This window comes from Sus scrofa, chromosome 1 (genome assembly GCF_000003025.6).
Source record: "Sus scrofa isolate TJ Tabasco breed Duroc chromosome 1, Sscrofa11.1, whole genome shotgun sequence".
Classification (NCBI taxonomy): Eukaryota; Metazoa; Chordata; class Mammalia; order Artiodactyla; family Suidae; genus Sus; species Sus scrofa.
In genome coordinates this window covers 137278960-137301699 of record NC_010443.5, presented here as the reverse complement: position 1 = coordinate 137301699, position 22740 = coordinate 137278960, and the positions used below count along the sequence as shown (strand labels likewise).

The following is a 22740-nucleotide window of genomic DNA, read 5'->3' as shown; positions in this document are numbered from 1 at the left end:
TTCTATGTATGGATTTCTAAAACTTTGCTCTCAAGTGCTTATGGCATTCACTTATTTAAACATAAAAGAATTTGAGACTGAAACAGCCATTTAAAACTGCTTCAAGGAGTTCCATAGAGGCTCAGCAGGTTAAGGATTTGGTATTGTCACTGCTATGGCTCGGGTCATTGCTGTGGTGCAGGTTCTATCCCTGGAAATTCCACATGCTGTGGACATAGCCAAAAGAGAAAAGAAAACTGTTTTAGAAACAATCAGGGAATTGGTATTTTAGAGACAATATTACAATGCTGGTATTATCGTGAGCATTCCATTGGAAACTGGTATAGAAGATACTAATTTTTTTTTTTTTTTTTTGTCTTTTTGCCATTTCTTGGGCCACTCCCGTGGCATATGGAGGTTCCCAGGCTAGGGGTGGAATCGGAGCCGTAGCCACCGGCCTACGCCAGAGCTGCAGCAACACTGGATCCGAGCTGCATCTGCAACCTATACCACAGCTCACAGCAACGCCGGATCTTTAACCCACTGAGCAAGGCCAGGGATCGAACCCTGAAACCTCATGGTTCCTAGTCAGATTCGTTAACCACTGAGCCACGCGGGAACTCCAGAAGATACTAATTTTTTATAACTTTGCCTATGAAATGTGAATCACTAGTTTGAAAAGTAGTGGTTTAAAATTTCTGGCTGGAGTTCCTCAGTGGACTAGCAGTTAAAAACATGTGTTGTTACTGCTGTGCCTCAGGACACTGCTGTGGTTAGAGTTCGATCCCTGGATCAGGAATTTTCACATGCCATGGGTACAGCTCAAAAAGCAAAATTTCTGGCAGTCTGCTAGGATACATCATCAGGTAATATTTTCCTTACAGTTTATAGAAGAAAAGTTTGCCTATATTTTTCCTCTGTCTTATATTTTTCTCTTTGATTTTTGCTAAAGTCTTGATTTTACTTCGTTTTTAAAGGACTAGACCACATCACTTTGACTGAAAAGTAACAACTGCTGCTACAGGAATTGGTTTATTTATTAAAATCCAGTAGCTTGCTAGCTCTATTTTTTAAATACTGGATTTTTCTTTCAAATTTCTCAAATACCTTGGGAATGGCTAGAACAGTTGTGTTCTTAACACTGAGGAAATTCCTGTGTAGATAAATGAGGCCAGATGGAGGAGGCAGCCGAGCACTTAACAACCTCCTGGAATGAAGGGAGGACCATACTGAAAACTTGCTCCAGGCCCCTATTTTCCGGTTTACTTATATAAACCATATTTTTCTTTTTTTTCTTGTTAGAGTCAAGGGCAATTTTGGTGTCAAAAGTGAACGCCATGTGGCTGAGAAGGTTTGAGGAAAGTTTAGGAATCCAACAACTTATGCAAGGACAATCTGATTGTCTACCTAGAAATTCTGTGATAATTGACTTAGAAACTACTGGACTTCATATAAGTGGTTGGATGTGAGAGTGGCATTTACCCTAGCTAATAGTTTTCTTATATACCAGCAATAACTGATTAGAAAATGTAATTGGAGAAAACAAAGAGCCATTCAAAATAGCCAGCAAACATCAGATATATGTAGGAATAAGCCTAGCAAGAAATATATGAAATCTATTTGTAAGAACTATAGAAACTAGGCAAAAAAAAAAAAAAAAAAAAAAAGTCCTGACTAAACCAAGGTATGCTGTGTTCTTTGATGGGAGGACTCAAAACTTTAAAGATATTAATGTCATGCGAATTAATATTCAAAACAAGATGCAATCTTAGACTCCAATCTCCTTAATTAGCTGGTTCCAATATTTCATGAGGGAGGGTTTGTCCTCCTAGATATCAAAATATATGATAAAATTGGCAATTCAAATAATGCAGTATTGTAGAAATAGTGAAAATCAATAAAACAAGAGCCATAATGTATAAAGGGATTTCATATATGATTAAGGAAGGAATGCAAATTAGGAGAGGAAAGAGTGGATCATTTGATGGTGTGAGAACAATTATAGTTAGATCTATTCCTTATGCCATATACATAAACAAATTCTAGTTAGATTTAAAATTCAAATCTGAAGACCAAAACAATGCAAATATTTAAAGAAAATGTAGAAGAGTTTATTTCTAATTTGGAGGTAGTTTCAGCCTACTCAAGCAAGACAGAAAATCCAGAAACTCTAAAGGAAAAGAGGAAGTATTTGACTAAGTTCTTTTTTTTCACTTTTATTTTTTTATTACTCAATGACTCTTATTACATTTATAGTTGTACAACAATCAGCACAACCAAATTTTATAGTATTTCTATTCCAAATCTTCAGTGCCCTCCCCCACCCCCCAACCTGTCTCATTTGGAAACCATAAGTTTTTCAAAGTCTGTGAGTCAGTATCTATTCTGCAAAGAAGTTCATCATGTCCTTTTTTTAGCTTCCACATGTCAGTGATAGCATTTGATGTTGGTGTCTCACCATATGACTGACTTCACTTAGCATGATAATTTTTAGGTCCATCCATGTTGCTGCAAATGCTGTTATTTCTTTCCTTTTAATGGCTGAGTAATATTCCATTGTGTATATGTACCATATCTTCTGGATCCACTCCTCTGTTGATGGAATTTAGGTTGTTTCCATGACTGAATTCTGATTTTGGGCAGGAGTTGAATGAGAAAGAGGGGAATTTTCAGTCCATAAAAATTCTTTCTAGTTTTTTGTTTTGTTTTGTTTTGTTTTTTTAAAGAATATGTAGGAGTTCCCATTGTGGTTAGTGGGTTAAGAATCAACATAGTGTCCCTAAGGATGTGGGTTCGTCCCCTGGCCTCGCTCAGTGGGTTAAGGATCTAGCATTGCCACAAACTACTGGGTAGGTCCCAGATGAAGCTCTGATCTGGTATTGCTGGCTGTGGCATAGGCTGTCATCTGCAGGTCTGATTTGATCCCTAGCCTGGGAACTTCCATATATCGAGGGTGTGGCAGTAAAAAGGGGGGGGGGGAAGCATGTAATCAGGTACTGTGTCAGTATGTAGAAAAACACAAAAGCTTAAAAAGTGTAACAAGGCCTTTGAAGAAGTACATTTTACAGCAGAAATTAATGAACCTTCAGCCCTATGTGCCAACAGCTTAAGTAACATTCACCATTTTCAGGGGCTCAACAAAGGCACAGAGATTTGTTCCCACCTCAGGGCCTTTGCACTTGCTATAGCCCTTGCCATTTTCCCTTCCTACATGTTTACTGCCCTGACTTTCTTCATATTTTTGCTTGAAAGTCATCCTTTCAACAAGGCTTACAATTAACTATTTTAAATTGTAAAACTCCCTTCCCATTCCCTCTCTCTATTTTTTTCCTTAGCTCTTTTTAAAAATATACGTTAAATCTAGAACAGTAAAAGGCATATAGTAGGAATTTAATAAATATGTACTGAATGAAAACAAGGTATTTGGAGGAGTTAAGTGCCCAGAATGCTATCATCCAAGGATCTCTGAGTTTTCATCATTGTAGAAAATGAAATCTCACACTTCCAAGAGGTGACTCTGGGCTCTAAGACACAGTCAATACATCCTGCATAATGTGCAATGGAAGTAGAGCTGGGACCATTTTCATCCTCTAAATGGGGGTGCCCTGGTCTTCCCTAGGGTGTGTTGCTCCGAAGCTGGGGTCACATGGCAGGGAGTAGATAAGAGGTTCCTCTGAGCCACTGTTTGCTGGGGTGCAGGCAGAAGTTAAATGAATTCCAGACTCATCCTGGGAGGTAGAGGATCATAACGGCTGAGAATGTAGCTTAAGGGAGCCAGTCCAGAAGGGCAAACCTCAGAGCTGACAACCAAACAGGGGAGGTGCCAGCTCACTGACCACAGGCCTTTGGGTTCCAAGGCCATTGGCATTTTGACACCACCCCTGCTCCCCACCTCTCCCGTTAAAAAACACCTTGAAACAAGTCAAGAAGAAATACTAGAGAAACAGGTGCTTCTCATTGACTTTTGCTATTTCAAGTGAGCACAAGCTTAAACATTTAATACATAAAAGCATCAGTTATCAGAAAAAGCACTTTATAGTCAGGGGAAAAAAAACCTGAAAAGACTGAAAAAATGGTGGAAAAGATTACTGGATGTCCTGCATTATGGGTGCATATTGTCTTCTAGCTAGTTTTCGACTGTGTAAATTTTCAAAAAGGGATACTACAAGGGATGCTAGCCCATAGAAACAGAAATACTAGAAGGAAGTGGAAAGGGGCGCAGACATCGGGGTATCGCGTCCAAGCTGAGGGGTACTGGCAAGCGCTTGGGGATGAGAACAACTTCTCCAACATTTGTAAGAGGAATACCAGCTGCTCCTCAGAGGTGGTGAGTTCGCTTTGCAAAGTGTGTAGGGAGCCGGGGGGTCGCTCGCGAGGCACGCAAGACTGTGGCCCCAGGGCAGAGGGCGAGGGAGGGGAACAGGGACACCAGGGACAGTCCCCAGGGCTGGTACGGGGAAGCCCCAGGAGAGGAGGCGGGGACGGGGGCGGCCTGGGGGAGGGGGCGGGACGGGGCGGGGCGCTGCGCCCGGGGAGCAGGAGCTTGGAGATGGAGGCTGGCGGCCGAGCTGCAGGTAAGGGGAGCCCCGACCAGCCGGCCCGGAGCCCGCCCGCCTCCCTGGCCGTCGGCCACGCGGGCCCCACCCCGAGTGTCGGGTTTCAATGGCTGGGCTGGGCAAAAAGCTACTGGCCTCTGCGCTGCAAAACGAGACCGTAAACAGCGCGCCGGGGCCAGGGGAACTTTCCCCGGAGTCTGCGCCAGGGCGCCGCGAGCTGCGCACCTGTCGCCGCCGGGGAACGTAATGGCTAGCGTCCCGGGATGTCGGGGGACGGGACCCGCGGGGCTCCGGCGCTCATCCTGAAGGGCAACCCCTGTAGCGAGGGGTTGCGACCTGTAGCGACCGCTGACCTGGCCTGGCGAACTCCTTGCTTTCCCATAGCCTTGGTGGCTTTGTCTGTGAAATGGGAAGAGCCCGGTAGGGAAGGTAGCGACCGCTGACCTGGCCTGGCGAACTCCTTGCTTTCCCATAGCCTTGGTGGCTTTGTCTGTGAAATGGGAAGAGCCGGGTAGGGAAGGTGCAGGAAAGCACCTCAGGTGATGGCGGGCGCCCCTGTCGCCCCCGCCCTCCGCCGTCCCAGGTCTGCAGCTTCCCGCCCCGCGTCCGGTGCGCAGCTGGCATGCTGACCCGGGTTAGCCGGCAGGCGAGTCTGGATTTGGGAGCGCCGCCCCTACCCCAGAGCCTGCCACCTCCCACGCGTCCCTTGCCGGCCCCCTCTCTGGAGAACTGAGCGGAGCCATGCGACATCTGAGTCTGAAAGCACGTGGAACAGCCACTCTCAGGGGTTTCTACCGGTCCTGCAAAGGAAAGAGTGTTTAGAAGGGAGCAAGCATAAGGTCATTGGATGCCCAGAAAGTGCCTCTTTCCCTGTTGCACCCTTATCTTGTTTCCGCGGGGACCAGCGGCAGGAACGGGCTCCTTGGCCAGGTCCTTATGTCCCCTGCACATCTAGTTTGGCCCTGGAGCCTTGCACCCACATGCAGTCAGACAAAGATTTTCTCCCACCGCACATCCCTGTGAGGGAAAACCCAATCTTATGGAAGCTCATCTGCCTTTTATTAGGTGCCAACGTGGGCAAATTGCTTGTTTTTATGACCCATATTCAAAAGCTGTGATTTTGACTTATTTCCCCCGTTTTGAAGAAAGTGAGTTAAGGAGAAAAGATGGTCATTAACCATTTGTATGAATTATTTACATCTTCCCTGAAAGTTTCCATTAGTCTAGAGATTGAAAAAAGGGTTTTGTCTCCAGTTTTAGAGGGAGAAGTACTATTTCGTTTTTGATTTTTCTGTGGTCATTTGTGGAAAGTTGGTCGTCAGGACTGTGGATAGTGAGTGCTTGTTTATTGCCAGTTTATTGTTTGAGAACTGAGGCAAGAAGAAAAATCAACTTGCCTCTTTTCTTTTTCTTTTCTTTTCTTTTCTTTTCTTTTCTTTTCTTTTCTTTTCTCTTCTTTTCTTTTCTTTCCGTGGCTGCAGCTGTAGGCTCTGGAAGTTCCCAGGCCAGGAGTCAAATTGGAGCCTCATCCTAGAGCTTTACCATAGCCATGGCAACGCCAAATCCTTAACCCTTGGATGGAAGCCAGGGATCAAACCCTCATCCTCACAGAGACAATGTCAGGTCCTTAGCCACAACTCACACTTTTGATATCACCTTTCTCACCTGCAAAATGGAGAATTTGCCCACTTGGGGACTTACTGTACAGAAATAGCTCATGTATTTTGAACACTTAGCAGGTCTGCACACAAAATTGCTCAGTTTAGCGTTCTCCTTTCCCTTCCCCCTCAGAGTGGTGCCGTGAGTCAGAGAGTTCCTCCCAACTCTTTTTTTTTTTTTTTTTTTTCCGTAGGGCCACACCCAGGACATATGGAGGTTCCCAGGCTAGGGGTCTGATCTAATCAGAGCTATAGCTGCCAGCCTATGCCATAGCCACAGCAATGCCAGATCCAAGCACGTCTGCAACCTACTCGACAGCTGATGACAATGCCAGATCCTTAATTCATTGAGTGAGGCCAGGGATCGAACCCGCAACCTCATGGTTCCTAGTTGGATTCATTAACTGCTGCACCACGACGGGAGCTCCTCCTGTAACTTTTAGAGCTGCTCTTATTCTACCTAATCTTACTCTGCTTAAATGGGACAAGTAATGGTAATTTCATCTTCTGGAAAAGTGTAGTTGGCCTAAATGGTTTAAGGATTTTCCTGTATTTATTTCAGCGTTTGCTGTGGCTTTCCTCGTTGCTGATGGCCCAGATGACACACAGCAGTTGCACATTAATCATTTCCACATGTGCTAGATCCTAACGGATTGGAGTTTTACATAGCTGAACTGTTGCCCAAGCTTTGATAGCCCATTTCCATAAAGGGCTTCAGCAAACCATGCCTACATGGGAATCCTTTTTCTTTTTAGCAAAGAAGCATGAAATGGGGAATTGTGCTTTCAGACATGGCTGTATCCAGGTCCCCACTTCACTCTAGCACTGAAATGTAAGGAAAGGGTATGTGACATTCTCCTGGGAGTTGCCTCTGTAGATGGTGTATCAATATTGGTGTGTGTGGATGGGGGGGTATCCTCAATAATTCAAGACATGCCCACCTTCGCGTTCCCGGCCACACACATGTTCTCTTTCTCTCTCTGAGAGTTTGTATGTGTCTAATTTCCCTGATGCTGAAGACCGTCTTGGGTTCCACTAGGCCATCTGTCGCTGTCATTTCAGTTTGGACTATACTAAAAAGGAGTAAGAAAGTCAGGCTCGGCCCAGTCCTGTTATTCCTCTTGTCCTTTACCTTGATCCCCCTTTGTCTATAAAATAGGGACTTGACCTGCCTCATAAGGATTAGATGAAGCTGTGTTCATCAGAGTGGACTGCTGGGCCCCTCGTGAACTTTTGAGTAGACCCAGAGAACGTCCTTTGTTTTGCCCCTCTTCCCTTCTGTTTACACAGAAAGTTGCGACGTTTGTGAGAATGACCTATTTTATGATCTCCATTTCGGAATCTGGTTTAGTGTTCCAATTTAGAAAAGTTAGGTGCTGGACAGTTTGCCCCGGTCATAAAGCAGAGCTTTGGAGACAGGGAAGCTAGCAAGCAAGGAGGAAAATCTGTGATGACTCTGAAGCTTGGTTTGGGGGTATAGGGACAGGGGTAATGCCAATAAAGCAACCTACTCTGGGAAGGAGAAAACCTGATGCAGTCTCAACAGAGTAATTTCAAAATGTTTCAGTATCTTCCCACTGGAGACACCGAAGAGTTAAAGCAACACTGACTCTGGAGCAGAGGGGGAATCTAGAAAGGGCAGTAAGGACTCTGAGCTCTCTTAGGGACCCCTGTCACTGAATGGAGAGAGCAGAGCTAATGGGACCTAGGGAGGGTGTCCCTGGGAGATGGAAGGAGAGGAGCTGAGGGCTCAGCCCAAAGGCTCTGGGAGGGAGAAGCTCTGAGAACTTGTGATGAGATTCCAGTGGAGGAGGGACCGGGGAGTTCCCATTGTGGCTCAGCCTTAATGAACCCAACTAATATCCCTGGCCTTGCTCAGTGGGTTAAGGATCTGGTATTGCCATGAGCTCTGTGTAGGTCATGGATGCAGGCTTGGATCCTGAGTTACTGGGCTGTGGTGCAGACCAGCAGCTGCAGTTCCGATTCAACTCCTAGCCTAGGAATTTCTGTGTGCTGCAGGTGAAGCCCTAAAAAGCAAAAAACAAACAAAAAAACAACCCCCACCCCAAAACCCTAAAAACAACCAAAAAAACAAAGGAGGAGGGACCAGAAAGAAAAGAAGCCCGGGGTGGGGGGGGGCAGGGCGTTGGCATGTTACTGTCACTTAACCTAAAACCTGAAGCCCTGCCACCGCCCCCCTCCCGCCCCAACTGTTTCATAAGCATTTGCAGAGACAAGACCACGGAGAAGGAGGGAGAAGGCTGCTCTTGAGGGTGTATGAGGGAGGGAGGGTGGCGTTTCCCTTGCATTTTGGTGGAGGAGACTTGAAGACATTTTTGGTAGCCTAACCCTTAGGAGCTCTTTACTGCCCCCCAAGTATTGCTCAAAGCATTATTTTAATTGGTCCTCATAGTAAATAGTAAACACAGATGCTATTATCCAGTTTTACTGTTGAGGAAGCAGAGGCACAGAGATAAAGTAACTTGCCTAAGGTCACCTGGCTAGTAAGTGGCAGTGTTGGGGTTCAGATTGGGGGGTGATGGTGGTGGTGTCTGACTCCCCAGAGAAAGGAACCTGTCAGAGGGTGATGTTCCCCCCACCACCCCCAAATGGAGACTCAGGAAGGTAATAATCCATGAGCCAGTTCTTCAGAGATGACTTCAATGTTAACATAATCCTTCAAAAAAAAATCAAATATTCATCAGCCATTTGGGGTCTTCTGTAGTTCAAGGTGTAGAAGTGTTTTCTTAGAGGAACAAGGACCTGGCCAAGTATGGGGAATCTCAGTTCCTGGGGGGCAGGGCCTCACTGGAGGACAGAGGGATGGGCAATGGGACTCCACATCACTGAGACCAAGTGCTTTTCATGCCCCGGCCAGGTCTCCATTCCTTCACTGCGAGGGAACAGAAAGGATAAGACAGTTCCTAAAAGTCCACTTTGTCAGTCACCTCCCATCACTGTAACCAAACTGTAACCCTGTAGGGGGGCAGGACCCTTATTGATCTTTATGTCCTGGTGCTCTGGTGTCCTGGCACACAGTAGGAACTCTATGTGCTTTAAAGGGAGGAATCATTTCCTTTTGGGTGCTGATGAAGACCTTGTTGGTTCCCTGGCTATAGAAGGACTGCTGGGAGCATTTTTTTTTTCTTTTTTGGTGGCCCCACAGCATATGGAGAACCCGGGCTAGGGATCAGAGCTAAGCCACAGTTGCCACGTACACTGCAGCTGCAGCAACACCAGATCCTGTAATCCATCGTGTCAGTGGGGGATTGAACCTGTGACTGGTGCTGCAGAGATGCTACCAATCCCATTGCACCAGAGCGGGATCTCCTGCTGCCAGAATTTTGAAGCCTGTGTGTATGGGGATGTGGGGTGATGCAGGTGACCTTAGGCAAGTTACTTTATCTCTGTGCCTCTGCTTCCTCAACAGTAAAATGGGATAATAATAGCGTCTGTGTTTACTATTTACTATGAGGACCAATTAAGGTAATGCTTAGAGCAGTACTCCCTGGAGTGGAGTGCCACTCATCAGCCGATTCCCTGGAATGTCATTACAGGGGTCCCACTCTTCCTGGGAAGGCCTGGTCCTGAGTGGGTTCTCCTAATGGCCTGGGCATTTTGTATGTTACCTGTCTGTTGGTGGTGATTCTTTGCCATGCCTTCCGTCCTATAGATGGTTTGTTCACCCTCATCTGTAGCATCAAGAGCTGTATTACGTCTTGTTAAACAGGGATCTCTGCAGTATGAAGCTGGGCCAGAGATGTCTGGTGTCCTGACCTCCCCTGGCTCCTGCCATGGCCTGGCAGGATGGAGTGAGTGACCTGGTGGCCAGAACTTAGGCCGTGCAGTGGGAAGGGAGCGGGCACTGAGGTGTTGTCTTTCTGACCTTTGAAACCCTAGTCTGGTGACCGGCTGATTGGCCTTAGCTGGGTTGGTTCCTGACAGCAGCTGGCTCCTGGCTCCTCTGATGACATTCTTATTTGTAGCTCAGCCCTGGGAAATTCCCAACAGAGGATTAGAGGAGATGACTATGTTTTCTGCTCTGCCGAGTGGTACGGAAACCAACTTCAGGGCAAAATTCAAGCACACACTTGTTGGTCAGAGGCTCCTGGGGTCAGGTGACTTTTAAAATCAGGGCTATTGTGTGGGTTGGGGTAAGGTTGCAGTTAAATGACTGTCAGTAGCAACTGAAAGTCTGGGGCCTCTGCATAATGCTGATTAGGATGTAACAGCTGTGGTTTACAAATTCCATGCCTTTTAGGGCACCCATCCTCTGCTGTGGGTTTTCTTTTCCAAAACGGGCTGTCAGGGAGCTTTGGTGGGGGTGGGACACCCAGGTTGTATGAATTCAAAGGCCACTGTCCGTCGAAATCCAAGCGTGTCTCTCTCCCTGCTTCTCTGGCCCTCTCAGAGCACCCTCACATCAGACCCTTTGCATTCGCGTTCCCCATGCCCAGGCACTGCTTCATTTCCTGCTTAAACCAAATGCCTATTGTCCGTCAAGGCATAGAATCAATTCCATGCTTCTTTGCTCCTCCGAAGCAGGGCAGCCACAGGGCCCCAAAGCTGAGGGCAGAGGGCAGAGGGGGAGCTCACATCTTTGTGTGTGTGCCCAGGGCTCCTAAGGCCCCAACCCTTCTAGACCACTTGATTTCCTTGTCTTGCACAGATTAAGATAAATGCTTTTTTTTTGGAAACCAAATCTCTAACCACCACTCAAAAATTCCATTGACAGAGAAAGGCGTATTGATTTCTTCTTTGCATTACCCCTCATCCAATACCCTGAACGTTCTATTCAGTGGAGGTGCTTGAGAAGTTGATGCGGGGGAGGTGGGGGGACCAACATTGCAGAGACTTCCACTGACAGTGCTGTCTCCCCACCCACTTGTGCTCTGTGAATGCTGCTTAGTGGACCAGTTTGGGTGAGTGTGTGCATGTGGGTTCAGGGGGTCCAGGCCCAAACAGTGAATTTTACTTGGTTGTTCATTTTGAACTTTCCAATGAGTGATTTCTGTAATGCATGTGCGTTGCCCACATTTGGGCTATTAGAACGTCTTGGAAAAATGTTTTTGTAAGCTATGTAGAAGGAAAGGAATTGCTCTGTGTCTTCTCAAAATGCATGATAATTGAATAAAAATATTATTAAGATATTAAAAAATGCTTGGCTAAAAACACTAATAAAAATTTGTCCTTGTGCAAAAGCATAGCCTAGTATTTGTTGATGAATATGTTTTTAATCATAAAAATTAAATACAAATATTGACAGGTCATCTTGTTTTCATTTCTTGCCTTCTTTTAAATTGAGATTGCCCCCCCCGGCTCTAATTCCATTTTTTCTCTCTCCTATTTTGAAATTTAATATCTATATTCCTATTCTTTCAGGGGCTTAGGCATTTTAATATGCGTGTTAGCTCTAATTAATCCTGAAATTAATCAGTTTTATACTTTTTCTGGGATCATATAAGGGCCTTAGAATGTCTCACTCCAATTACTTCCTTAGTTCTATTATGATGTTTTTATCTTCTTAAATTAGATGTTTTTGTTCTGTATGGTCAGCACTGGCTTGGGTTTTATCCACATGTTTCTCATTTTCTTTGCTCCCATTCCTTCTTGACTAATTTCCTCTTGAGGTCAATTTATTTTCCCTTGATAGGCATCCTGTAGAAAAAACTTTAGTGAGGATCTGCTGGTAGTAAACTCAGATTTTGTTTTTCTAAAAAGTTTTTTATTTCACCCACATTCTTGGAAGTTGCTTCTGCTTGATGGAGGATGAAAGTTAGTTTCCTTTAACACTTTAAAAATGTTCTTCCATCGTCTCCTAGCTTCCATAGTTGCTATTAAGAGGGTCTTTCCCTCTGGCAGCTTTCATGGTCATCTTTTTGTGTTTGTTCTTTTGCAGCTTGACCACATTGTGTTTAGGAGGTGAGTTTTATTTTTTCCTGCTTTGTGTTTAGTTAGGATTCCACCATCTGAGGATAGGTGTCTTTCATTATTTCTGGAAGAATTTCAATCAGTCTCTCTTCAAATCTTGACTGTTAACTACTTTTTCCCTCCTTCTGGAAGTTCAGTTACATTGTTCGCCAGACCCCATTTTTCTACCCTCTCTCTCTCTTAACCTGCCTTTCATATTTTCCACTTATTCTTTTTCAGCTGCATTCTGGGTAATTTCTTCAGGTATTTTCTAGTTCATTGGCCACTAAGCCATTCATTTCTATGCTCTACTTTTTTTCTCCCTAGAATATTATTAGGAAATTAAAAAAAAATCTTGGTCCTTTACATTCCTTATTTAGACTGCTTTAAACATATTTCATATCTCTAGCTTCTGTGTTAGATAATTTCAGTATCTACAGTCTCTGTGGGTTTGAGGCTATAGTTTGTGCTGACTCTTTTGTGGCAGTTTATTTCATCATATGTTAGAGATTTTTGAAATCAGGGCTGAATGACCCCAAAGCTCTTGCCCACATGCCCTCATGTCTGTGTGGCCTGATGTTGGGGAGGTCTGACAAGATGGCATCATTTTTGTGGATGCATCATCTGTGTTTTCAGATGGGTTCAGCTTGTAATACCTCAAGGAAAATAGTGTTTTAGAATAATGTACATCTTATTCTGTTGGCAGTTTCATCAATTTCCCCCTTTGGAAAAAGCTAGGCTCTTAACAGAATTTGGCTGTTTCCAATGTTAGTATTTATTTATTTCAGTGTTAGTTTATAAATATGCCACAATATGAAAGCTGCTTGTTGAATTTCATTGACTTATATGGAGGGGAAGGACTAATATTGGTCAGCTTGGCCCCTCACCCCACACACCAGTTAGCAGCATGTTCTGACTTGTCTACTACCAACATCTAGCTCAACCCTGCCATCCCCTTTTTGTCATCTTCACTGCCATTGTTAGTCTTAGTCTAAGCCATCATCATCACTTGAATCAACTTGCTCTGCCTCTGATTTGGGTTTCCCACTGCAGTATGTTCTGGAGGCAGCAGGAAACACACACTCCAGTTATCATGCCCCACTGAGGACCCTTCAGTAGTCTCTTATTGCATTTTTCTTGAAACCTGAAGTATGGAATTTTCCCAGGGTCCTGTTACTCTGGCCCCTGTCTGCCTGCTTCCCATGACTCTTGCCCATCTTCCCTTGTCCAGCCATGCTGCAGGCATACTAGCCGCACTTGAGCTCTTTGACTCCCTCTGCTCCTTTCTTCCTCGTGCATGGGCTGCTCCTTAAGTCTGGGTGGCCCTTAGCCCTGATCTGCACGAGGCGTGCATTTTATTCTTCAGTTCTTCTGCTCAAAGTTTACTTCCTTAGAGACACATTCCCATGTCATCCTGTCCCCTGTCTCCCACCTCCTTTGTCACTTACTTCCCTCCATACCATCGAGGTATTTAACTGCTTTTGGGTCTCCTGACCAGGCTGTAAGTTCTGTAACAGCAGAGGCTATTTCTGCTTTTTTACCAGTGTATTGACTAGCACTTAGTATGGTGTCTGGCAATGGTAGGAAAGTTCCTAAATGATGGCCATGATTGTTTTATATTATACATTTATAAAATAGCTTTTTAGCAGAAGCGTTTTTCAAACCTTTGCTGTGAGGTTGCTATTGAATGTGATCCAGGTCCCAAAAGACCTCTTTCCAGGACCGTAGGGGACCAGAAAGACTTTGGGCTACAATGAGGTCACCCTTGGGCAGAGGCTCTGGGAGCAGGGATCACAGAGGCCTCCGGGTATTACTGCTGCTACTACTACTATTATAGTTTTAAAAACAGGTAGTAGTTTTTTTTCCTCCAAGCCTTAATGTGGTTTTCCAAGTGACAGTAAACACTCAGCCTGTCCTCTTTTCACTGCAGCTATTTCCCAGCTTCTGCCCCCTTTCTTGGGGGTGTGGTCCAGCTGGACATCAGGCAGAGGTAGCATCAATGTACTTTGATGCAGGTGCTGTGAGGAAGCCTGTGCAGGTAGCCCATTTAGACCACATCAGCCTCACCATGTAGCCTCTTTGTGAATTCATGTCTTTCTAATTATTACAAGCTTTTTAAAGTAGTTGTTAAAAATTATTAATATGTGGGCAAAAGAGTTGAAGAGGCATTTCTCCAAAGATGTACAAATGACCAGTAAGCATGTAAAAAGATGCTCAACATCACTGATCATTAGGGAAATACACATCAGTACCACAATGAGATACCACCTCACAACCATTTGCATAGCTGTTATCAGATAAAGCAGAAAATTACAAGTGTTGGGTGAGAATGTGGAGAAACTGGAACCCTTGTGCATTAGTGGTGGCAATGTGAAGTGGTACAGGCACTGTGCAGTATGGAAGTTCCTCAAAAAAAATAAACATTGAATCACCATATGATCCAGCAAGTCCACTTCTGAGTCTATACCCAAAAGAAGTAAAAGCAGGCACTGGAAGAGCTATTTCTAGGTCTGTATTCATGGTAGCACTTATCACAATAGGCAAAAAGTGGAAGCAACCCAAGTGACCATTGACAGATGAATGGATAAGCAAAATGGGAAGTATGCGTGCGTGTGTGTGAGGGTAAAATGGAATATTATTCATCCTCGGAAAGGCAGGTATTTTAAACTGCTATATTGAGCACTGGCTGTCATTTGCTGCGGGTACATATTGTGTGGTCTTTGACAACATATATGTACAGGAATTGGTGAAGGCCTTGATGGGAATCTTAAGACCTGAGTTTTGAGTCTCAGCCGCATTACTAACTTTCCATTTTTGAACCTGTTTCCACATCTGATGGGGTTAGTGCTTTGTTCTTTCTTGACTTCAAAGGGTTGATATAAGTTTCAAATAAGCGAGGGAGTATAACTGTCCTCTGTACATGGGAAAACACTGTACAAAAATTTAAAAGGGTACATTCTAATGTGAGAACATATCACTACTTTTCTAGTAACTTTTTTTTTCTCCCAACTAGTACCTGAGAAGCTTTGTTTAGCCACAGAAGGCAGAATGTTAACTCTCTTTTATAATGCCTTTAGTTTAGAGCTGAGCTGGTACTTACTTAGATGTAAATATTTGTATTTGGTAGGTATTTCTTTGTCTACTTTGTAGTTTTACCTGGCAGAATCCAGTGCCTTTATAAAAATGTGGTGTTTTGGAGTTCCCTGGTAGCCTAATGGTTAAGGATCCAGTGTTGTCACTGCTGTGGCTCTGGTTACTGCTGTGGTGTGGGTTCCATCTCCAGTCCAGGAAATTCTACATGCTGTGGGTGTGCCCCCCGCCAAAGTAGCTTTCCTTTTTTTTTTTCACTGTTATTTAGGGCCACACCCATGGCATATGGAAGTTCCCAGGCTAGGGGTTGAATCAGAGTTGCAGCTGCTGGCCTACAGCACAGCCTTGGCCACGTCAGATCCAAGCCACGTCTGCAACCTACATCATTGCTCACGGCAATGCCAGATCTCTAACTCACTGCGTGAGGCTAGGGATAGAACCCACATCCTCATGGGTGCTAGCTGGATTCATTTCTGCTGTGCCACAACAGGAAGTCCCCCCCAAAAAGGTAGCTTTCTTAACACATTTCCAGATACTGGAAGTAACTGCACTTTCCCTAAGTGAATCATCATCCAGGCTTAAGGTAATTCCATTCTTCTCCATCCATTCTCCATGTGTGATGGCCAGGGCTAAAGCAGGGGGCACTGGCTTAATCTAGAACTGGGCCATGGAGAATGGGGGCTAGTCTACTTTCAACTTGTTGCTTTGCATGGGTCCAAGCATGCCAGATAGAAACCCAGTTTTGGTCCTCTTTAGAAATAATATTGTTTGCAGTGTAATAGATGCACATATAGGGATGGGATTTCTGGAGGAAAATTTATGAAGTCCATTAACAACTACAGTTTGGGGGTAAGTTCTGAGAAATGTCATTCTGTGACTAATGGATAAAAGCTTAATGATGATGACGAATTATTTTTCTTCCTCCCATTGTGTGCTGTGTGGTTTAGGGTTTTGGTTCCATGATGGACAACTGCTCCCCTGAAGCATTTTCCCACCAGCTTCAGGGCCACCACATGTTGCGGTGGTGTTACTGATACTGAGGTTTGGTATTTTTACAAGTTCCTGGTCAATTAATTCAGGATAAAGAGTCAGGTTTTCCATGTTCTCCTGAGCCTATGCCAAAGCCCTCTTCCTTCCTGGTAAAGATTACACTCATAGGGCACCGTAATGATGGCCCCATGGGATAGAGCGGCTTAAGTTCAGGGGTGCGGCAGACCTGAGAGCTTCCTACAGTTGTGTCAGGTGAGGAACCCTCTTCTGTTACCATTCACGAGGAAGCAGATATTTGAGATGCTATTTCCGCCTGTCTGCCCCAAATAGGGCTCCACAGTTGTCCCCAAATGTGTGTGATACCTCTTTGAATGCAAAAGGAACAGTATGTTTCAGTCCCACCTCATCCCCCTTCTCAGGGGGAACAATCATTTTATTCTTGGTATCATTTGCTAAGAGTAAGAGGCACCAATGCTCAGATTACAAGACCTTCATATTAAAAGCAATTAGGATTACATAAATCCTCGTGTGGGTGGCACATCAAGTTATCTGCATATTTTACCATCTTAGATTTAGGACAAGTGATTTATTCTCAGCCAAGGCAATGACAAGTTGCAAGTTGGCCAATACTAAATCTGTGATAACAGAGCAACAGGCTCCCTGTCAATTACTGGTAATGAAACCTCTCCTGCTACCACCTGCAGACCTTTCCTGGCGCTTCCTCCTTCCCTGACAATTTTGCTCATCTGCTCAGAAATTCTAACATATTCTGCATTCTGTCTTCCAACTTTTTTTTTTCAATTCTTTTGCTAAGAATATTTTGGCAATCAGATGCTCTTCAAAACCCAACAAAAATATCCAAGTGTGTATTTGCTTCACCTTCTGTTCTCCTCTCCTCTCTGTAGAAGATTGCTTTGCTGACACCATGGACCCCTTTTCCCATGGTCCTTGAACTCCAGGCATTTGCCTGTTTTCTGCCTGTCTGATAGTCATGGGTCCCCCTGCCTGGATGTTATGTCAAAGCACACTTCTCTAAGGAATGATTTGTCATCTGTCAGTCAATATTCTGGGACTGGGGTTTCCTAGTTAAATCAATTTGGGAGATAAAGGCTAGATTAAGCAAATCCCATTGCTGCAGGATGTCTAAATGTCCTGATAGCTGATAGGTGCATAGAACTTGTAGCAGTGAGCTCTGAGTGTCACAGGTGGTCCTCTTTTCCATACTTGCTGGCCTCAGACACCTCCTTCCACATCATATCTTGTGAAGGAAGTGTTCCACAGGATATTTGCATGAAATTGAGCCATGATCCAAGGGAAGGCCTGAACCTTGCATTCTTCAATATTAAATAAACCCCAGACACTGCCTTGCACAACTGTGGGTATTTCTCACTGTGTGCAATGGTCCTCTTCCTTTTTAAAAAAATTAAATGGAATCATACTTTATGTTAAGAGTAGTTCTCAGTTTTAAGGCATCCTATGGTGAATGCTTTTGGAGGGTTGGGATGAAGTTTGCATTTGTGAATACTGATTTTCCTTGAAGCGTGCACATTTTTTTTTTCTTTTCTTTTTACAACTGCACTTGAGGCAGTTGGAAGCTCCTGGGCTAGGGATCAAATCCGAGCTACAGCTTAGGCCTACACCACAGTCATGGCAACACCAGATCTGAGTTGCATCTGTGACCTCTGCCACAGCTTATAGCAACACTGGATCCTTAACCCACTGAATGAGGTCAGGGATCGAACTCGAATCCTCACAGAGACAATGTTGGGTCATTAACTCGCTGAGCCACAACGGGATCTCCTGAAGCATACACCTTTGAAATGCATCTTTGAAGTGCATGCCTCACTAGATATCAGGAACCCTGATGAATTCCTGGTGCTGAATTCTGAGCCATCAAGGTGGCATTTGGAAATCTCCCTTTAGACACTACCCTACTGCCGTGGATATGCAAAACACTTGGGTTCATATACTTCTTGTCTGATGCCCTCTCTCTGGTTAGATACTAGTCTCCAAGCTCTCTGCTAAGCTCAGAATTAGGCACTTAAACCCCCTCAGAAGATTTCTTCTATGGTAAGGATTCTTTCTTCCATTAAGTTCCTTTAGAGGAAAATTAATTTGCAAAGAAAATAACCAGACAGCTTATGTGAAAAATAAAGAAAAGTAAGCATAAAAAATTGTTTTAACATATTATCACGAGTAAGAATTGTGCTTTCTGTAGTTCAAGAATGTCACCTCTCGGAGTTCCTGTCATGGCTCAGTGGTTAACGAATCTGACTAGCATCCATGAGGATGTAGGTTTAATCCCCGGCCTTGCTCAGTGGGTTAAGGATCTGGTGTTGCCATGAGCTGTGGAATAGGTGGCAGATTCATCTTGGATCCTGTGTTGCTGTGGTGTAGGCCAGCAGCTACAGCTCTGATTTGACCCCTAGCCTGGGACCCTCCATATGCCATGGTTATAGCCTTAAAGAGCAAAAAAGAAAAAGAAAAAGAATGTCAACTCTGATCACAGCCAGTTTTTCCAGTGACCTATGCCATGCAGTTACTGACAGAGGCTTTCAGTAAAGTTGAAATTCTTAAAAAGTGGGGATCGTAAAATTTAAAACCTCTTTATTAATGTTTCTCATAATTATAGTCTAATATGAGAAAAACTGCACTTTGCTAAAGTGAAAGAATTTTCCTAATCTTTGGGGTGAGGTGGTATTTGGAGAGAATAATATTCTGCAAAGGATGCTGAATGGATAAGTGCAGAGCATTGCTTCTTTTCAAAGCCTTCCTTTGTTGGCTTTGCTGTTTACGTTGGGAGGACCGAAAAGCATGAGGAAAGCTTTGGAACAGTAGGCCTTACCTGGCTGGAGCAGCAGTGGACAAGCTCAGGAGGGCGTGGAGGCCATTCATGAAGCCCTGAAAACTTAAGCTATAGTACGAAGATCCTGAATAAGTCAGCCTTTTCCCCTGAAGAATGCATTAAGATCGATCTCTGCTTTTGTTTTCTGGTTGACTACAGCCAACAGGCGTTTAAAGTAAATTCTTAAATTCCGGGTTCGTTGGGGGATTTTGGTTTCTTTACAGTCTGCAATGAATTATCATTTCAACGGTGTGCCTTTTTTCATAAAAGCATTTTACATTGTACTGAAAAGATTACATTCTTTTGGCTTTGGAAAAATATTTCCTGTTCGGTTCAAGCTATTAAAGCCAGTTAGCGTTTCACATCTGGAAGCCCCTGCCCGAGTCTGCCTTCCATCACCAGAGTGGCGGCCAGGTTGGCCTCCCGCGCATGCGTAAAACGCCCCAGACTTGTTTACTTCCCGAGGGCCCCTGTGCAGGCCCAAATGTGCCCTTGCGGTTTGGGGTGGGGGTGGGGGGCTTCCTCCCTGCGATGGAGGCGGGGTTGTGTGTGTGTGTTCGTGTGTGTGTGTGTGTGTGTGTGTGCGTGCGTGCGCAGGCGCGCGCTGCTTGCCTGCTTTCTCCCTCCCAGGTTGGGGAGGGGGGTCTCCCTTCCCAGCCAGCATTGGATACCCCCTCCCCTTTCCTGCCTCAAGCATCTCCTTTTTTTCCCCCTCCCACCCGGTTTTCCAGAAAGCTAACCCAAACATTTTCCGTGTAAAAGGGAATCTGCCCGAACTTTTCCAATGAGGCGTTTTCCCCCAGCGAGAGGAGAAGGAATTAAAACCCAAAAGGCTGGAGGGCCTCAGGTTCCCTGCACCCCGCCGCGTCCCTCACCCCTTGTGGCGGGGGTGGGGGTGGGGTGGGGGGCTCGGGGGTCTGGCCCACCGTGGAGGTTTTGAAGGGGAACCCAGTGTGGGTTCGGCCTGGGTAGTCCTGGGAGTGTTGAGATCTCTGAAGTCCTCTTTGTGGAGGGTTAATTCATCCTCAGAGGCAGGCCTGAAGCAGACACTGGTCTCAGGGCTTGGGGATAATTGATTGTGCCAGGGGCTTCTTGTTGAGAAAACCTCCAGGGACCTGCCAGAGTGCCCAGGGGATTCTGTCAGCCAGGATCTTGGAGTGGGTCTCAGCTTCTGGGGAAGTGATTTCGTGGTGTTCAAGAATTGTATTCACTGTATTTCTCCTGATGACTCTTGACCAGAGCTGAGTCAGGAGAACCAGGCACCTGAGGGGGGCACCAGTCAGAGGCCTCTGGGTCCAGTGGTCCTGGGTGAGGTACCCCCCCAGCGCACCCCCTTCCGGAGAACCTGGAGGGTTACAGTGTCCTCCCAGTCCCCTGTCACCAGGGGTCTCTGCTTGTTTGTGTGTGGTGGGGCACGTCTTGATAAGGCTCTTCTGTCAGCCCTCAACCTCATGGGGGCGGACTGAAAGCCTGGCTCTGACTACCGTCTCTCCCAAGACACAGGGCCAGCACCAGAGGGTAAAAGAGGTGGGGTTTTTACTTGCTCTTTAAATGGCGTTCCCCCGGGGCAGGGTTGGAGAAAGTAGCTATTGCAGTTGTTCTCCTGGGAGATGCATGTGGCACCAGTTAGGTATCCCAGGGCTGAAACAGCCCACTTCCCAGTATGTTTTTCTTAATTTATTTGAATGTGCACTGAATCCTTTTTCATATCTGTGGGAAGCCACTAGACCAGCTAGATGAATAGCACTTTGAATAGCGAGCTCAGCTGAACAACCATCCACATTTCCGAAGTGCTCAGAATGGGAAAGGTGTAGGGAGAGGTCTGTGTGTGGGGTGGGGGTGGGGGGGCAGGAGAGGAACACTCAGAAGGAAGCACTCAGTGTGCCTGGTGGGGCTCTTCATGTTCCTGGTGGGGTGAGGCTGCCTGGCCTGTTGAGTCCTGTGAAAGGCTGAGTTCAGGTGTGTGAGGCAATGCAAGATGGGGGAGGTGGCCAAGGTGTATCAGTTCCCATTCTGGACCTAGCTGGATTCGAACACAGAACTCTGACCCACAGAGCCCTTGTCTTTGGGGGCTCCAGAAAGGCCCTTGGGTGTGCTGGAGTTTGAGACGGGCCTTGAAGATGGCAAGCAGAAGGAGCTGGGGAGTAGGGGTGCTGCAGGGGGAGGAGGCATGGAATTGTAAATGACCTTCAAGGCTTGGCAGAGGACACTGTTTTGATGAGGTCACTCACATCATCTGAGTGTTTTATACATTTTGAAATCAGACCTTCCTGCCCTGGTGTTGCCACTGACCAGCCAAGTTCTCTTTGGGCCTCAATTTTCTCATCTGTAAATGGGAGTTAGGTTGGACTTGGTGACATAGGAAGTGTGGAGCACTCAGCATTCCCCTGGTAGCTGCAGTTATTTTAATTGGTGGCAGGTGGAGGTAGGATAGGCAGAGGGGGTGAGGCCAGAGGCTATTGTAAGATGCTGAGGCCTTGAACTGAGAGCATCAGGATGACCGGAGAGAGGTGATGTAAGCTGAGGGTTTAGTGACAGGTTTGAAGTGGTCCCTAATAAGGAGCCAATGGCTTGGCTTGGATTCATCTGGCTTTGCCCTGTATGCTCAGAGGTCCCAGTGAGGAGTAAGGAGGGCATACTGGTTCAGCCTGCGGGCTGTGTCTGATTTGTTGCTGAGGGGTCCCTGGCTGATTGTAGTGAGAAGGAGCCTGGGCTTCCTTGAATGTATGTGTGTGGAGAGAGAAAACATACACGCACCCCCCCCCCCCAAGTGTGTGCCCTTGGCAGCCGAATATGCCCACTATGTAGAGGCACAATTTTTTTTAGAAACAGGCCCACCCTCCTCAGCTTCATCATTAACTTGTTCACAGTCAGTGAATGGACTGTTACTTCTTTATGTCTTTATTTGAAAGATTTGTTATCAGTGCACTTAGAGTTGCCATTTTAGGGTACAGATTTCATACTCATATACTTAAATTGAATAGTGGGAGAATGTATTTACTCAGCTCTTTGTGTGCCCATGACCCTTTCACCATGAAAGTCAGGGACACGGGGAGAGGCTCATGCAGAGACTGAGGCCTGGTGCACCCTTGCTCTTGACAGCCTCTGTTTTCAATGAGCACTTCCCCCAGGAACTCATCAACAGCAGTACAAATTCATCATAGGCGAACTTGGTGGGCTGAAGACATGAAACTTTTTGCTGCTGAGGGCAGTCTCTGTTCCCTGAAAAGTGGCTGGCAGAAGGGCTGGAGATTCTGAGAGAAAGTAGGAAGCTGATATTTGAGTGGGTATTTATGTTCAGGCTTATCTTTCTTGAGGAGGCAGAGGAGGAGGAGGAAGACGAGGCGGGTAGAGGAGGAGGCAGAGGAGGAGGACAGGAAGAGGAGGCAGAGGAGGAGGGGGAAGAGATAGCTGCTCTGGCACCCTCCCCACCATAGGGGGCTCAGAGGTGAATCAGAGGAGGGGTCCACAGAAGGGCAGGAGCTGCAGAGCCCCCTCCCACTGAGGGAATGTGCCAAGCAGAGATGAGCCAGCAAGGGATGACCAGCTACCAACTCCAAGCTGAATTGGATGCTCTCAATTTGTATGATTTTTTGAGGATATAATTTTCCTCTAAAAGTTTGGTGATAAGGAAGAGATGCTGCGTAGAGCAAAGAGGTGACTTGCAAATTAATCTGTGCAATAGTTTATTTGTGTATGCCCATTACACAGG

General features: G+C 45.6%; 1 protein-coding gene across 3 annotated transcripts in view; it reads left to right on the top strand.

Moving 5' to 3' along the window:
• FAM169B (family with sequence similarity 169 member B) overlaps window positions 4500-22740 on the top strand; it is a 98130-nt gene continuing 79889 nt past the window's right edge. For 2 of the 3 annotated variants that reach the window (XM_005659772.3, XM_021098326.1), the window contains exon 1: window positions 4500-4553. In XM_005659772.3, the coding sequence (XP_005659829.1) occupies window positions 4529-4553 (25 nt within the window). In that variant the 5' untranslated portion in view covers window positions 4500-4528. The remainder of the gene's footprint in view (window positions 4554-22740) is intronic. The other variant, XM_021098324.1, reaches the window with a different exon arrangement.